Source organism: Anas acuta, chromosome 32 (assembly GCF_963932015.1).
Source record: "Anas acuta chromosome 32, bAnaAcu1.1, whole genome shotgun sequence".
NCBI lineage: Eukaryota > Metazoa > Chordata > Aves > Anseriformes > Anatidae > Anas > Anas acuta.
Window position 1 is genome coordinate 1,181,306 of NC_089010.1, and position 17,053 is coordinate 1,198,358.

Consider the following 17,053-nt stretch of genomic DNA (forward strand, 5'->3'; position numbering starts at 1 on the left):
ATAATAGTAAAAAAAAAAAAGGCTTTGGAAGTTTATTATCTTTGATAAAATCTCAACTGAAAGTGGTGGTCTTTGTATTAACAGCGGCAGGAATGCACAGAACCTAGGGGGGGGAGGCGGTTTTACACTAGACATTAAATTAGGATTAGGGGTGACACAGGATGGAAGGGGCTACCCGAGAGCCAAGTCCAGTGAGTTTTGGTAAAGCAACGTTCTGATTAATCAGCTCAGAATGAAGTCTAGGTAAGAAAAGCTTATTTTCCTATACAAAATTACAATACAGAGAACGCATACAATTACAATACAGGGGGTTTAATTGTTAGTATCTATCAGCTAGAACAGAACTTTCAGAGTAAAAAACTTCATGGAAATTAAAATAAGTCAATTTTCTTAAGCTGTAAAACTTGAGACAAACGCCAAGTTCTAGAAGAGACACTTTCAGATTCTTACCATAAAATTGATATTTAAAAAAATGAATTTGGTTAGGAAAATGAAGCAAGTTCTTTTAAAACAATTTCACATCCCAATGGGCATAAGTAAAAAGAACTCAACTGCGTGAGGCTGAGAGGTAGAGAGGTATCATTGTAATCACAATCTTCTATTGGTTCCAGGGTTTTTCTGAGGTAATTAGCTGTGTGTCAAGTTGTATAAACAAGAGTATTGGCAAAAGAGCAACATTGACAAATTACACTAATGACCTCTTTCCTCTCATCAATAGGTCCTAAAAACTTAATTAGACGCATCCGAATTAACACTTCCAGGATCTCCAGCAGGTGAAGTGATTGATGAAGGGGTGGTAGCATCCTGCCAGCTGCCATTAGCCTGAAGGTAAAACAAACATCATTTCATTAGATCTTTTAAGAAACTACTTGCAGACAATAAAGTATGCCTTTATATGCTTAAACCCTACAAGTAACAGTGCTTATGAAATCAAATAGTTGTTATTTCCTGGCAAAGAACAGTCCAGGAACACCCCATAACACCTCCTGCCCGCCCCACCCCGATTTTACAGTAGCATTCTTACTGCCATCTGTTTGTGGCAGGAATAAACCAAAAGCTTCTACTTTCAGCTTTTTCCTGTCCCCACAACAGACATCTCAGGGGGTAGGAAATGAAGTTAATGTTTATTTACAGATCATTAGCCAATCTCAGGCATGAGTTTTGTTTCAACTAAAGTAATACTTGAGTAGATCTTACATCTATGCGCTGCGTCGTGTACAAAGGATTCCCCACAATTGTGTCATATCTTCCTGTCTGGTGTATGACATGATGCAAGGAATCCATCTATAACAAGAGCCCACAGAATAACAACAATAAGAGAGGAAAAAAATAAGTCAAGTCAAAGAAATGAAGTATTATGAGTAGGATGACCTATTTTATTTTAAAACTTTGAAGTTTTCTTTGCAGCTGCTTGCTATTAACTGAGCTAAACTTAAAGAGGTCATTTAACAGAACTAGAATCTGGTATCGAGCCTACTGTCACATGCAGCTTTTCATAGAGCAACTTGGGTTCTTGTGAGAGGAGCAAATTCTGTGCAGTTCAGGTGCATTTAGGAATTCATCAGAAAGCTTACAGTGCATCTGACAACACTATTAACAGAAATACTACAATGCTACACAAAGTTCTCTATATACAGAGCAAGACTGACTCTAAAATAAGGAAAAACCATTTAGTAATGTAAATTTGAAGGATGGAGGAATACCAGTAAGTTAATTTAGATCTTATTCATTTTAAAAGGTCTGGTTGCAACAGAAAACATATATTTGAACATATATTTGAGCAGGTTTGTTTCTTGACTCGTTTCAGCATTTTGACTCTAGTCACTTCTTGCATTCTGGTCAGTGCTAGCTAGAGAACCAAAAATCCACCCTTATCTGATGTTAAGAGAATCTAGTTTTAAAAAACCTGCTTACCTGCGACTGCACATTGCCTCCCACTGGGGAGCTCTGGTAGGAAGTCAATGACTGCAAGTTTATAAACGAATCTCCGGAATTTGTCATCTTAAAAGATCCAGAGGAAGCTTAAGAAAAAACAAACAAACAAAAACCACTTTGTGATGCAAATCATAGACACTGTAGTACTCCTAGAAAAACTAAGTTTAACAGAAAAAGAAATCCTGTGACTGGTTCAAAAATCAGTAGTTCATGGTACTCGTCGTCGCAGGAAATAATTAGAAACTTTTCAAGCAAACAATCTCCTCACTAGTGCTCTTGCTTACCTGAATTTGGTGTAGATGGAGAATTTGCCTGGTTGCCTTGAGCCACAACATTTGTTGCATCTACAGCGGTTTTTGCAGCATAAATATTGGCTTCTTCTTGGAACTTCCCCATGTTTTTTTTGTATCGAATTCTTTTGTTACCAAACCAGTTGGAAACCTGGAGACACATATCCCCGTTAGCATTTGATTAAACTAATACATTTACACTCTATTCACAAGTTACTCATAGGCAGCATTTTAAAGCAGGCTTCAAGCAAAAAATGCACCCTACTAAACCCTTCAGAATAACCTAAATGCTGTGTACTATTTCACAGCAGCGAGTGAAGCCTCCTGCTAGCTACTGGGGACAAAACAACATTATTTAAGAAAAGAAGTCACTTAATTTAATTCGGATAAAATCCTTCATACCTGTGAAACTGTGATGCCACCTTTCTTTGCTAGCTCTTCTTTGGCCTCTTCACTGGGGTAAGGATTACTCAGATGCGAATAAAAGTATTCATTCAGTACTTCTGTTGCCTGTTTGCTGAAGTTACGTCGTTTACGCCTATCAAAAGAGCACAATTATTCCTACTTAGACCGCGTGACAGAGTAGACCTGACAGAGAACAACAAGCCAGTGGTCTACTCTAAAATACATCCCATTTGAAGGAGAACATAAGAATTGCACGGAATTAATCAGATGTTAAAGTCAAAGCAAGCATACCTTAGCAAGCAGAACAGGTGGCAAGTTGTCAATATTTAAACTAAGTCAACACTGGGAACGACAGACTCAAGGCTTCTTAAGCAGTCATTGGCATCGAGCAACAGAGAAAGTCCAGACTTAAACATCTGTTATCACTAGGTTGTGTTTTCACAGTACCTTGCATCAAGAAACCGTGAACGCAGGATCATTACTGCCTCGCACGTGCTCTGCTTCAGTTGCATCTGGATGGTGCTGAATTTGCCATGGATTATGTTCACCATGCGCTCTATTTCTTTTGGCGAAATTGGTCTTGTTCTACTCTGTTCCCTAAGCAGGTTCATAACGTGGGTAGTAAACTCACTGCAGGCCTGAAAATAAATACATTTGTATCGACAAACAATAAAATACCCCGGAATTAATTTCCCCAACAAGAATACATATCCAAAAACTTTTAGAGGAGTTTCCATGTTTCAGTTTTACTTTTATTTACTCTTACAAAATGCTGTAACAAAGATAAACGAGACATTTATTATCTTTAGTTTGATGTCCAGTCCCTCTATCTTCACCTTACTTCTGTAACACTGAGATAAGTTTTCAACCGAATTTGATATCCTTGCATTCATCTGAATTTATTATGCTTCCTGTTCTGTTCTTAAAACCAACACCAAAGGAAAAAACGGTTATTTTTAATTGAGATGATAAAAACTCTTCCATGCAGAAAGATCACCTGTTCATATTTCTCTAGCTCAGAGTGGTATATCTGTCGGATCTGTGACAGCTTGGCCCTGTAGTCAGAGTGTTCAATGCTATTGTCATTTGGACAGCCACCTGATGTTGCTGCTACAGCCATTGGTCCTCCTCTTCCTCTTTTCTCGGGCCCGGAGACACCCTCTGCCAGCAACATGTTATCTAGTCTCATTAGTTGAGCATCGGGGGGATCTTCTTCCTGAATACCACGAATACTTAACACTAGATAAATATAAAGAGGGAATCAAAAGATTAGTTCTGAAACAGGACAAAGCATCCACTTCAGATCTGGTAGAGCATGTAAACACCCTTCACAGGCTTTAGAGTGCTTCTTGAGGTCAGGGAAAAAAAGGAAGTATTAAAGAAGCCAGGAGACAGCACATCAGAAGAAAGCATCGGTCAGATCGAGAAACATGAGGTCACAAGGCGAGTTTTCCAAAGCATGCAGATGGTAAGATTACTCAGGGTCCTACTAGTTTACACTCCATACACATTTAGAAATGATTTTAGAGCTCACACACTAGCACTCCTAACAGCCTGTACAAATCAGGAAATTCTTACAGAGCAGCTGACCACCTATCAGCCTGCTGCCTGGCTGCTTGCGTGGTCCTCAGCAGTAACCGGTCCTGGGTCAAGAAGACAGACTGCAGTAGGTGAACAAAAAGCCTGAACCACTACAGCTGCTACATTTCCAAGTCCAGGAACTGGAAAGAACACCGCACCACTGTAAGGTCCTGCTGAAATCTGTCCACAAGGGACAAGTTTCACTTAGGCTGCTTAATATGCCAAGGACACAATTATAGTGTGCAACAACAGACTACATTTTGTCCTGTTAAAATCTGAAAAAAAAAGAAAATATGGATGAGAAGCCAGTTTCATTATGCTTATAACCAACAAAGCCGGACTCTGTGCTCAGATTACTCAAGACTGATTCTGAGCAAATTTGTTTTGAAAACTTAATTTCCCAGTTTTTGACAATTTATCATGAACTCCCTTAAAAAAAAAAACTCATGAGATACTGAGTCAATTCAAAAAACGCCAAGAGCTCTTTGCCTTTTAATTGGATTTTAATTGCTAGGCAATTTTAGTTTAACGAACAGTTGGTCTTAATCTTGTGAAGCTACAAAACTCAAATGACCTTTTCCTAATTTTAATCAGCAGGTTAACAGGAATATTTTATTCCCTACCAAAGCTAAGCACAGAACATCTCTTGTTATGCATAGATGCTAGTATGAGGGCACGAGAACATTGTATATGTACAGAGACATTTAATGTATGAATTTATAGTATATTCAGCATTTTATAGGAAAACTAGCATATTTTTTAAAAAAGCAACGTGCCAGGTGCACAACTTTGAATGCACAGTCTGAACTTACAGTCACGTTGCTGAACTTGATATTTTGCAGGCCATACAGAAATTACTACAAATTTTGTGGTTTTTTGTTTGTTTGTTTGTTTTTTCCCATTTCTTCCCCCCACCCCTTTTCTTTCTTATTATCCTTTCTTTATCTCAACCCACGAGCTTTCCCACTTTTCCCTATTTCAGCTCCCTCCTCCATCCTGCTGGGGGGGGGGGGCACTGAGCAAGTGGCTGTGTGGTACTCAGCTGCCTGCCAGGTTAAACCACAACAGGAGGGGCCTGTTAAATATGTAAAATGTTAGTTGATTTTCTAACCATTATGTAATTAAAATGAGAATATCTTAAAAATAATAGCAGGCCATCTACAGCATAAACCTGATGGTACCGAATGAACAAGAAACAAAACACAAAAAGGGCTCTTTTTTCCAGAAGGCCTTGGCACAGCAGAGAATACTCCTTGTTGTTTTTTGTTTTTATTTATTTTTTTGACAAAATCCACATTAAACTGTTTGGACTGGCAAGTGTAAGTTTGGAGGAACAGGTATTTTGGTGTCGTGTTCTTATTTGAATGCGTTTCTGCCAAACACCTTTTGATGCACATTATGATGCATATCAGCATACCTCATGTTGAAGTCAAGCTCCCAGCTGCAGCTTAATTTTATGTCACTTGTCTAATTATGGTAATTAGACATTAGTTATCATCAATTACACATAAGCTCATCTCAAGTTGACTGCTGAAAAGCATGTATAAAGCACTTCCACAATCTCAAGGGAAGAATCCGGTTGGCTGGAAGAATCTGGTAAGTCGCAAGGAACTAGAGAGGAGTTAACTACCACTAACATGCTGTAAACTGCATTTTCAACCTAGTATTTCAAGGGTTTATTGAATGAACTCTTTCAAAGATGAACAGACCTAAGAACGGATGAATGCAAGCAGCTCAGTCAGTCCAACCCGCTCTCTCAGGTTGATTTCAAACTTTTTTTTTTGGCATAACTGCATCTTAATTTGCCTGACAGGTAAAATACAAGTTCTACAGAAATCATCAGCACAGATACTATTTTTAAAGTAATGCCATCATCTCCTGGAATGGATACCTTGTGCTTGAACTTTATCTTTACCCCTAGCATCTTCACCCGGTGATAGTATTTGTACAGATCATAACTTACACGAGATTCAGCCAAAACTACCTAGTCAATGAATTCATAACCGTGTTTGCTGCGTGCAGCAGCTGATCCTAATTTCCAAGTACAAGAGCTGCAGTCACTTGTCTACCAACCTCCCAGAGTTGATAATCTCACCAAAGTGACAGAATGGGAGAGCAAAACCCTTGCCACTGTAGGAATGCTGCGTTCACACCAGCTTCTGCAAGTCTCTTTTGACAGTCTAGCAAGAACAATTCCAGCAGTCCTTTCTGCACACAGTCCTGATAGATGGCAAACTCCTGCTGGCATTGTGGCTTCTGTAAAAACTAGATTGGATTAAACAAAAAGGATTCCAAAAGGAGAGAGCTTACCACTTTTAACCAAGCATACTAATCGACAGACTTGTTAAATATGCCCGTCCTTACCTACTGATTATTTTCTACTGACTCACAATGCTTATAAGGCCAGAAAGAAAGCTTCCCCCTCTCAGCAGCCTTCTGACCATCAGATTTCTGAAGTTCCCACAACACTTTAAGAACGTAGCATATGACAGCTCTTTATTAATACTCGGAGCTTTGAGTCAAGACGTGAAGACGCTGGAGCATGGGTACAGCAAAAGCACCAGGAAAAAACACAGCTGCTCCCAACAGTTTTGGCAAAGACACAAAGAAGCTCAGTAACTATGTGATTCTTTGGCTGCCTTTAAATACAAGCTTTGAGAAAATACAAATTATCCATTTTCTTTCCTACCTGTTGAGAGGACAGCTGAACACTGGGTTTGCCCTTCCACTAAACCAGTTACTGCACAGTTAGTGTTTTATAAAGTCCTTGTGTAATGGTACGTTTAAATATTTCACAATATTTCACTTTTACGAATGCTTAAGAAAACCCTAGACTGGATTAAAACGCCTGAAGAGTCGCTCCTGTCACAAGCACTAATATAATATTGTGCATTCTCTTGCACATCACCTACCAGATATTCATCAAATATGTAAAATAATTATACTAAGCAAAATGAAATTCCCATCATTTCTAATTAATCTTTAATTAAAACACATCACAACCTAAGGTGCTGAAGCCTCACTCAGTATGCAAATGCAATCATTACAATATATTTACATATCATTAATTAAAGATTTGCAGTTCTGTAATGAACTGTACAAGATCAGTGGTACCAAAATAAGTGCTGCACACTTTGCTTAGACTTGCTTTCCTTTCCAGATTTTCCTTCAAAGAGCAAATAATGCAGAAGAGCAAGATAAACGCATCTAGTGGGTATAGAATATACTAAGTTAAAACCAAAAATTGTCATCTTAGGGCCAGAAATTAAAAGCCCATGCTGTATTTAGCAGAAAATACCTATGCAGAGTGCAAAGAAGTAGGCAGTTGGGTCCCATGTTGGCCACCATTAGTTTGCTTTTGATTTTTGTTTCTTTTTTCAGTGAAAACACAAGAACATGCCTCGCCAGCACAGCACCAGCAGTGCAAGCAAACAGTAATGCACTGATGCTGTGCATGTCCTGTTCCACAGACCTGCATCCCTCCTCCTCAATGGCTTAGCTTTCCCCCCAAATGATCCTATCACCTACGTTACACCTGCAAACATTTATCCTATAAATACTGCTAAATACTGACTTGTGATGTTTTATTCAAGCAGAAGGGTTTCCTCCATTTGGCAATCCATGTAGCAAATCAAGCTGTTAGGTGAGAAAGCAGCATTTTTTTTTAGTAGCAGGTCACCTTAAAACTGGCTCAAAACCATCACAAACCCCTTCCAAACCACCTCTCAGTGCTAACATAACCCCGCACACACATTACCAAACAGATTTTTCATCCAGCAGCCACAAGAACAATCTTCAGGCATACAAAACACTGCATTTTTCAGTTAGTTAGGATAGCAGCTTCCCAAGAATGCCAGCGCAGAGAATGACAGCGCTGTTGGTTCAGCTGGTCTCAAAGCACTGTAACAGGAGAGCACTTTCTCAAAATTCAAGGCAGTCTTGCTCACTCAGAGAGACAGAGGGGGAGAGAGAGAGAGAGGAAAGCGAATTGAAACAGAAGACAAAAGCCAGCAGGGCTCCGAGTGCTGAGGAACAAGGCACGGCTACGTAAGAATGTCAACAAACCCAGCAACAAAGAGAAAGCGTGTTCTTCGGCCACACCGTTTGCCAAGTTTTATGACCGAATCAAAAGGTGCCCATTGAACGGACCGAGCTGAGTGCCAGCACATTAAAAGGAAGGCCAGCAGATTGCAGCTAGCAACGGCAACAAAAAAAAAATAAAAAAAAGAGAAAGAAAAGGCAAGGGGAGGCACGGAATGTGTTTGTGGAGTACCACAGGTCAGAAATACAGAATCTGGGTCCCACTGTGCAGCATGCTCCACAAAAGTGTGCAGAAACACCCTCTCCCTGTGCCAAAGGGCAGCAAGCCCCATCACAACCCAGCATTCCCTTAGCACAGTACAGCCAAGAGCTCCAAAATGGAATATTCAGCACCAAAAGCACGCATCTTCCACGCTACAGACATTTAATTCTGGTTTTTATTATAGAATTAGGCCATGCTTGAATTCATATAGCTTGAATCTTATATCTGAAGCGTAACCCAATCAGCAGCACACCAAAACCCTATTTGCTGCATAGATTAAAAATGCTCCTGCTTCTGTGAGTTCCCCCCCAAAAAACTAAGAAGGATTTATTGGATTAGATGCCTCTTCAAACAGCTACATATGCTCCAGGCATACATATTTAAGACCTACCTGAAAACAAAATACCCACTTTCCCCATAAATGAATAGTTTAAAATAAAAAATATATAAATATATATTTTTAGAGGAAAAATGAGGTCTTGAACAATTATTAAACGTGGCCAAATCAGAGTCATTTGTATTTTTTTAATTAATATACTGCTATTGGGCAGAATTTTTCAGCACCTTTCAGCTGGCTGCCCCTTGCAAAGGCGTACGGCTTATCCTGAGCTATTGTGAATGATACTAGCACTCCAACAAAGGACGAAAGAAAGATGGGGGGGGAGGAACATGTTTTAAACTGATTTCAGAGCTAGAAAAGGAGCTTGTGTGCCTGGGTCACAAAGAAAGCCCAAAACCTTGTGCTACAGTATGTCCAGGCTTTTGTTTGCTTGAAGCCGTAACATCTGCTCCCCATAATTTAAATAAGGAATAGACAGACCATCAGACATTCAAAAACCTATGAGACCAAAACAAATCCAGCATAACCGAGATACCAGAGCCTGTTCCTGCAAGTGCATTTAGCTCGGAGAAGTCACAGCTTCAATCAATAAAGCACAGAAGGCAGCTTTCAACGTAGAAAGGAAAATCAGATGAAAGACCCTCTTTTAAGGATACCGGCACTCAAAGTACAGACAGAAGGAAAAGCAGATCCAGACAGCACACTCACACTTATTCTATGTTTTTCTTATGAAACTGCTACTGTGAGAATGGGATATATGCAACCAAACCCTAAAAAGGGAACATCAACGTCTGCCTTAAAGCTACCTGGGATGACAAGGGCAGCACAGAGGACGTAACTGTACGGTCTTTATTCGGTGACGTTATGAAACGTACTGCGAGGTGCAACACACTTTTAGAAGAAATAATGCAAACACAGCTTTAGGTTGTCAAGCATTCATACAGCCAGAAGCTGAAAAAGCACCAATTTAGGTGCAGATAATGAAAATAGATATCTTGTTTTAAAAAGTCCAAGTTCACTACAGCTCATAGAAATTAGATATTCAAGCAACATTGTTTAAGAGTTTATGTATGAGTACACACTGAGTGATCCAAAATTGAAATTTGTTTGCTCCTGATGCTTCTGCTCTTCAAAAAGACAGTTGCACGATATACCCACCAATTCCACTCCCTGCCACTTCTGTTTTCCAATATCCCAAAGCTTTCTCTCTTACTGTCTCTTTTCCTCCATAATACAATTATTTGTCAGCTTAGAACTCTTACTACCACCACAGTTTTGGTACCAATTCCTTAAAGGAAAGGGGAAAAAAAAGCACAACAGCACAGATACATTATTCAGGACAGTCTAGGTATTTTGCCAGATATCAAAAAGAAAAAAAAAAAAAAATCTATAGATTTCCTCCCTCAGCACAAGCAAAACACTTGTGCAAACAAACAAACAAACATTGTTTTCTCCAAATGAAAACACTAAAAGCATTATGAAAAACAAATCAAAACAATTCCCAGCTTACAGAACATTATTAATCCCCCAAAATAGCCGTAAGTAGTACAACCAATAAGGGAAAACGCGGGCCGCATCAAACAAGAGCAAAGCTAATCACCGACTGTTGGTGGGGTTGGTTTTCTTTTTTGCAAGTTGAAACCAGAAGAGACACCAACGCACCTGTTTTTTCCTTGATCTCACACAGCACGCTGAAAAGAGCAGGCTTCATTCTGTGGCAGTTCAAGGCATGTTTTCTGAAATGAAAGGAGAAAGAGTGAGTGAATGCCAACAGGAAACACAGCGAAGATGCCAAGGCTTGCAGAGAACTGGATCGTGCTTCAGTAATAGCAGGTTAGCGTATAAGATTAAGAAGTACATTTGCAAGTTCTGGTGATATATTTCATTTAAGTGCCATATTCATTCATCACTGGGAGCAAGCTGTCATAGAAACACACAGGCCTTTAAATTCAGAATTTTGCAGAGCTTATATGAACCATAAGCAACTTCAGTTCTACCAAAAGAGTATTTTATGTGGGGGCAAGAAGCGCAGTCTTCGGTTAGTAAACTTCTCTATAATCTAATAATGGAATCCAGAGAAAAAGGAGAAAAACACCCAGGGTTTTTATAGCATATAGAACAGAGAACACTACTACCATTCACGGGTTTGCTCAATTTAAACAGCTAGCAGCCACCTGATTAAAAACATGCCTCCTCTGAGAGGCAACTCAGGAACTCGTAGTGATTAAGGGCAGACAGGTACCCAGATACCTCCTACAAGATGAAGAACAACAAGGCGTTTTTACAGGGAGGGAGGGAGGGCTGCTGAAATCAGACTTGACCGTATTGTAAGGAGATGAATATAATGCCAGAATCTCTTGCATATCATCGCACAAATTGCATTTAACAGCATTTTAGTACAAGTTTTACAAGACGTGCTAATACTACCTCACTGAAGCTGAGGATAGAGACATGCTTTGAGAATTGCATCTCTTGCTTTGTTGAAAACAAACGTGAAGTGTGGAGAGCAGCACAGAAGACAGGAAGCTGAAGTTGCTCACAAAGGGTGAGCAGCATTTTCCACAGATACAGGCTGTGACCAATTTTAAAAAGCAGCCAGCAGGTAGGTGCCTCGCTTGGTTAGCGCCTCGCTTCCACTGACTGGCAGTGGAAAGAAGTGCCTAGCTGCAACATACGCCTCAAAGAGTCTCTTTTGCTTCTTGCGACCTCTTTTGTAGTTCAGAAATAATATTTAAATCACCCTCACGCCTAGGCTTCAATGCTTTTGATGGTTTTTATGTAAACAAATTAGCCTTCGGTCTTGCACATCAGCCAGTTCTCAGGCTATTGGAAAAAGCACAAACACAGGTGCTCAGCTTCAGCTTCCTTACAAGCTTGCACCAATAACATTCACAGCAACTGAACCACCAGTGAACGTCAGAACACAGGCTTTTAACAAAAATAGCAGAAGCTGAAGTCAATTGGCCAGTTTCCTTCATTACACGGCCAAAAGAAGCATAAACCCAGTTCATCTCTATAGATGTTTGATAATATCAACCCAAAGACAAACAGCCTGAGAACAAAGGCAGCTGAGAAGACAGCCTAGTGGAGTCTATTGTCCTTGCCTGATGAGGGAAAAAAAAAAAGGGGGGGGTTAAGGGGGGAAGGGAAAGGGAGAGAGAGGGAAAATGAACACCAAGCCTCAAGACTGTACTCTCCACCCGGGTTTAAAAAGTGGTGCTTTACGTACAAGGCAGGAGGGCAGAGATACCAGAGCCAAGACGCTTCCCAGGAATAACTGCATAATTAATTTAACGCCTCTAACTCTTGTCAAGAGCTGTAAGTTGATAAGGTAACACGTTTAATAGCAGTGTTAAACTTATCCGTGCTACATTAATTTTCTCTAAATCAAACTTTGACCCAAGCTTTCACCTTAGGGTTTAAAAATCCGAGTTATCTGCACTGAAAGAACCTTGGAACTCAGGAGAACCCTCGGACATTCAAACCTACATATAAATAATACATTCAAAGTACAGCAACATGCATTTTTAATGCAAAAGAATAAAAGTAATTCCCAACAAATAAAGCCGTTAATCATAGCAATGCTGCTCCACTGAGGTATGAGAAGTCCCAAATCCCCATTTGTGTCCCTGGAGCTATGGGTTTAAAACCAGGCCCCAGTTTTACTTTCTCAGCATTAAGTCCTCTTAAGATTTTCTGAGCAAACCAAACAAACTTCTTGTCCAGAACACAAAAGCCTCTGTTATGCACACCGACATGAAAATATGGTAAAGGCACTGTAAAATTCTGGGGCCTTCAAGTCTGCCGTGCTTCAAGTATATTTTGACAGCATTTCTAAGACAATGAGTGCAGATAAAATAACATCATTTAAACAAAGCTCAAGTCATCTTTCCAAGCCCATTCTTCAACTGTTATTTGGACCTGAAGTTCCCGACAAATTTCTTTCGCTCTCAGTTACCTTAAATATGAGGCTGTAAGAGCTGCAGTTTTCTTTTCCGCTACCTATAGGCCATTCTACTCCTATAGAAACTTGATGGGAGCTGCACACAGGTATTTCTGAGATCTGGTGCCGGGTAGAAAAGAAAATCATACTTGAACGTTGGGATGACTCCTGCATTACCAGTGGCCATACGCTTGACCGAGAGCAAGCACCACTTACAGGGGTTATTTCCCTACACCCTGCAGTTGAAAATTACCTGGAAGTGTTTTCTTTAAGAACAAATGATGACTTTTGCTGAAAGGACCATTTTTGCTTATATTCAGACAACCCACTCAAACCAACAGGAGCCTAGCATCTGCCTGGGCTGCATCAGTCACTGACAGCATCCGACAGCAACAGGTGTACCTGAATAGGGCTAAACCAGGCAGAAATAAAAAAAAAACAAGCCGCTAGCTTGGCACCATTACAACCGGATCCGATGGGGGAAAACTGGGGGCGGGCAGGGAGGTTCAACGGGCACAGAATATCCGAGCTTCGCAGCGGGAAGTCGGAGCAGCACGCGACTGACTGGAAGAGGAGGCCAGAAAACCATGTCGCCGATTTCATAAGCCCGCTCTGTTCCAGTCTCCACCTTCTTCCAAACTGCCTCATCATCGGGGCTGCCCACCTCTCGTAACCAGCACACGCCAAGTAAGCAAAGCATGTAATTACACGGCGCCAATCAGGGCCAGACGTACCTCTAGGGCAAAGAGAATACACGAGAAGATGCTGAATTATGGTGATTTCTTTGCAGCACGTTATGTTGTTCTCTGCAATTATTTACATCCCAAGGAGGTCAACAAGGCACTACAGCGCGCCCAGGAAAAGAACGAACGCGATTCTTTTCCCTTTTTATGTCATTCTAGCGAAACTTAGAGCAGTAAGGGGGTGTTGACAGATCTTTGGGTGCAGCTGCCCCCCGGCACTTTGCACCTGCACCGGGCCAGGCTCCCTCTTTCCCTGCCAAGCAAACCATGATCCAAGCACTTCATCGCTCCACGTTCAGGTCCCACCATGCAGAACAACCCCGGTTTTACCAGGGATGGTGGCTGCGGTCCGAGTCCGAAGCCCAAACCTGAATTTGTCAGCGGGCTCTAACGAAAAGGAAGGGGGCTGAGAGGTAGACGTGAAGAACCCGCGTCTCCTCCAGGCTCCATCCAACTATTCAAGCACATCCCAGCGGAGGAGAAGCGAGGATGCGGGAACACACCGGGAACTTTGTGCCCCCAGACCCCAGCTCCCCACCACAGATCCTTTAACACCAGTGAGCCCAGTACAGAAGCAGGACACATCCCGAGCCGGACGGGACCCCGGAGGCCCAAACCCCAAACCCCAGCAGCGTTTCCAGGCGGCGTTCAGCGGCCGTGCCCCCCAGCTCTCGGACCCAAACCCCCCCCCGACTCCCATCGCGACATCCCCGACACCCAGCTGAGTCACGGCACCGGGCTGCGAGGGAAAAGGACCGGCACCCACCCGACCCCCCCACACACCCACCACCCACCTCCCCACCTCCATACCGGGGGTGTCGGGTGCTGGGGGCACCCCGAAGCCCCCTCCCCACCCCCCCGGGGGCCGCTCCCTCCCCACCGCCGCCTTCCACGGGCCCACCGCAGGCCCGCGCTACCTGGCCTGGGCCTCGTCCAGGCTCTGGTCGGTGATGGCCATGATCTGCTGCAGGACATCGCCCGTATCGTGAGGAGCGGGAGGCGGCGGCGGCGGCCCCGGTGGCGGAGCAGCGGCCGGATCCCCGGCGGCGGCGGCGGCGGCCCCGGCAGCGGCGGCGGCTCCTCCGGTTGGGGGGATGCCCCCGGGCAGAGCCACCCCGGTTCCGTGAGCGGCCGCCGCCACCAGCAGCCGCGCCGGGTCCTCCATGGCGGCGGGGCCGGGGCCCCAACGGCTGCCACACAACAGGGCCGCGGCGGCCGCAAGCCCACCCGGTCCCCCCCCACCCACCCCCTCAGCTCCCCGCCGGGGCCGCTCCGCCCGCCGCGAACGTGGCCCGCCCCCACCGCCGCCCCTCTAAGCCCCGGTGGCCGCCGACCCCTCCCCGGTCGCCGCCGAGCTCCGCCCCGGGCCCTCCGCCGCCTCCCGGTCGGCCTCGTCCTGTGCGACCACCCCCCCCTCCCGCCTCAGGCGCCATCACGGGGCTGGCCCCTGAGGGGTTCCGCACCCCACAGGGCTGCTCCCCGCAGCTGGAGAACGGCAACGGCACCCCGCGGGCGAGGGCCCCTTGTCCCCAGCCCCAGTGTCCCCAACCCCGGTGTCCCCAGCCCCGGTGACCCCAGCCCCAGTGTCCCCCTCCCCAGTATCCCCCTCCCCAGTATCCCCAGCCCCAGTGTCCCCAACCCTGGTGTCCCCAGCCCCAGTGTCCACCTCCCTGATGTCACCAGTATCCCCAGCCCTGATGTCCCCCTCCCTAGCGACCCCAGCCCCAGTGAATCCAGCCCCAGTGTCTTCAATCCCAGTGTCCCCAACCCCAGTGTCCCACTCCCCGTTGTCCCCCTCCCCAGTATCCCCAGCCCCAGCGTCCCCAACCCCAGTGTCCCCAACCCCATTGTCTCCCTCCCCAGTGACCTCAGCCCCGGTGAATCCAGCCCCTGTGTCCCCAGCCCCATTGTCTCCCTCCCCAGTGACCCCAGCCCCACTGTCCCCAACTCTGGTGCCCCCAACCCTGGTGTCCCCAGCCCTGGTTTGGCCTCTCCCCCAGAACACAAAAGGCTCTGGAGGTGCTGGTTGATGCTCGCCTGAACACGAGCCAGCAGCGTGCCCAGGTGGCCCAGAAGGCCAACGGCATCCTGGCTTGTGTCAGGAATAGTGTGGCCACCAGGAGCAGGGGGGTGACCGTTCCCCTGTACTCAGCTCTGGTGAGGCCGCATCTCGAGTGCTGGGTTCATTTTTTTGGGCTCCTCACTGCCAGAAGGACATCGAGGCCTTGGAGCATGTCTAGAGAAGGGCTACGAGGCTGGTGAGGGGCCAGGGACACAAGAGGGAGGTGTGGGGAGCTGGGGTTGGCCTCTCCTCACAGGTGACAGGACCAGAGGGAATGGTCCCAAGTTGCGCCAGGGGAAGTTCAGGTTGAAAATTTTGAGGACTTTCTTCTCAGAAAGAGCAGTTAAGCATCGTGATGGGTTGCCCAGGGAGGTGGTGGAGTCACTGTCCCTGGGGGGGGTTCAAGGAAAGGTTGGACGTGGTACCTGGGGACATGGTTTAGTGGCGACATTGGTGGTAGGGGGACGGTTGGACCAGATGATCTTGGAGGTCTTCTCCAACCTCTTATGATTCTAGGATTCTTTGTCAGGGGGTGTAGCGATGGCTTAGGCTTTAAACTAAAAGAGGGAAGATGTAGATCAGACACGAGGAAGAAATCCTTCACCATGAGGGCAGTGAGGAGCTGGAACCAGTCTCCAGGAGGAGCTGCAGATGCCTGGCAGTGCCCAAGGTCAAGCTGGATGGGGCTTTGAGTGGTTGTGCCCATGGCAGGGCTTGGAATGAGTCTTTAAGGTCCCTTCCAACCCAAACCGTTCTGTGGTTTTATGATTCCCCAGAAACTGGCAGGATCAAATTCATGCCATGTATCAGCGCGACAATCAACCATTTTACAAAAACTAGATTCAAATAAGCTGTGGGATTCACCAGCTAAACGTCCCCTGATTTGTCTGGAATCACAGAAAGCAATCTAAACATGCAAATCCACATTCAAATGGGAGGCAAGGATTCTGGAAATGTTCTAGGCATTTGGATAATGTCCTCATTCCTTTAACTTTTGGTTAGCCCTGAAGTGTTCAGGCAGTTGGACTTGGTCTTTGAAGATGCTTTCTATCTGAACTATCCCATCCTATCCTGTCCTGTCCTTTGCTAAGCCGCCTTGGTTTTCACACACACCTGATGTCAAGCCAAGCACTGGATAAAGAATAATTCATCCCAATTCTCCACATTTTGCACTCAAAAGAGATGAGAAGGATTCTGATCAATGCTCATGGAGTCCCGTCAGTAAGAATCACAACTGAGGGAAGAATTAGATTATATATTTCTTCTTTGTTTTTACTCAGTCTTTTACGTAACCTGAGGAAATTGAACTAATTTATTCTGCTCAGTTGGCACTAAACTACCCAGCTGGCATTAAACTACCTGAAACACCACCACCACAAGCACCAAACGGCACCAGAATTGACATCTTCCATCAGCAGGCAGCACAGAGGGCAACCTGGACTTGGCTGGGA

At 44.5% G+C, this 17,053-nt stretch overlaps 1 protein-coding gene across 3 annotated transcripts; it reads right to left on the reverse strand.

The window, feature by feature from the left end:
- Positions 1-18: 18 nt before the first annotated feature.
- Positions 19-14,811, reverse strand: PBX4 (PBX homeobox 4). 3 transcript variants are annotated; one of them, XM_068664508.1, is made up of 9 exons: positions 14,458-14,811; positions 10,517-10,590; positions 3,628-3,869; positions 3,078-3,268; positions 2,628-2,763; positions 2,220-2,376; positions 1,915-2,021; positions 1,198-1,284; positions 19-822 (listed from the first exon to the last, which is right to left on the reverse strand). In XM_068664508.1, the coding sequence occupies exons 1-9, from the start codon at positions 14,703-14,705 to the stop codon at positions 730-732; spliced, it is 1,335 nt and encodes a 444-aa protein (XP_068520609.1). In that variant the 5' UTR covers positions 14,706-14,811; the 3' UTR covers positions 19-729. The 3 variants fall into 3 exon arrangements, with proteins under 3 accessions (XP_068520609.1, XP_068520610.1, XP_068520611.1); XM_068664509.1 differs by lacking the exon at positions 14,458-14,811 and adding an exon at positions 11,029-11,057; XM_068664510.1 differs by lacking the exon at positions 10,517-10,590 and having other exon boundaries at positions 14,458-14,668.
- Positions 14,812-17,053: the final 2,242 nt, after the last annotated feature.

Bases quoted from the DNA above. Each gene is read 5' to 3' on its own strand.
- PBX4 (XM_068664508.1), bottom strand. From the start codon at position 14,705: ATGGAGGACCCGGCGCGGCTGCTGGTGGCGGCGGCCGCTCACGGAACC. The intron at 2,022-2,219 runs GTAAGCAAGAGC...TTTTTTCTTAAG, and splicing joins TCCATCTACACCAAATTCAG to CTTCCTCTGGATCTTTTAAG. The intron at 823-1,197 runs GTAAGATCTACT...TTTTACCTTCAG, and splicing joins ACACGACGCAGCGCATAGAT to GCTAATGGCAGCTGGCAGGA.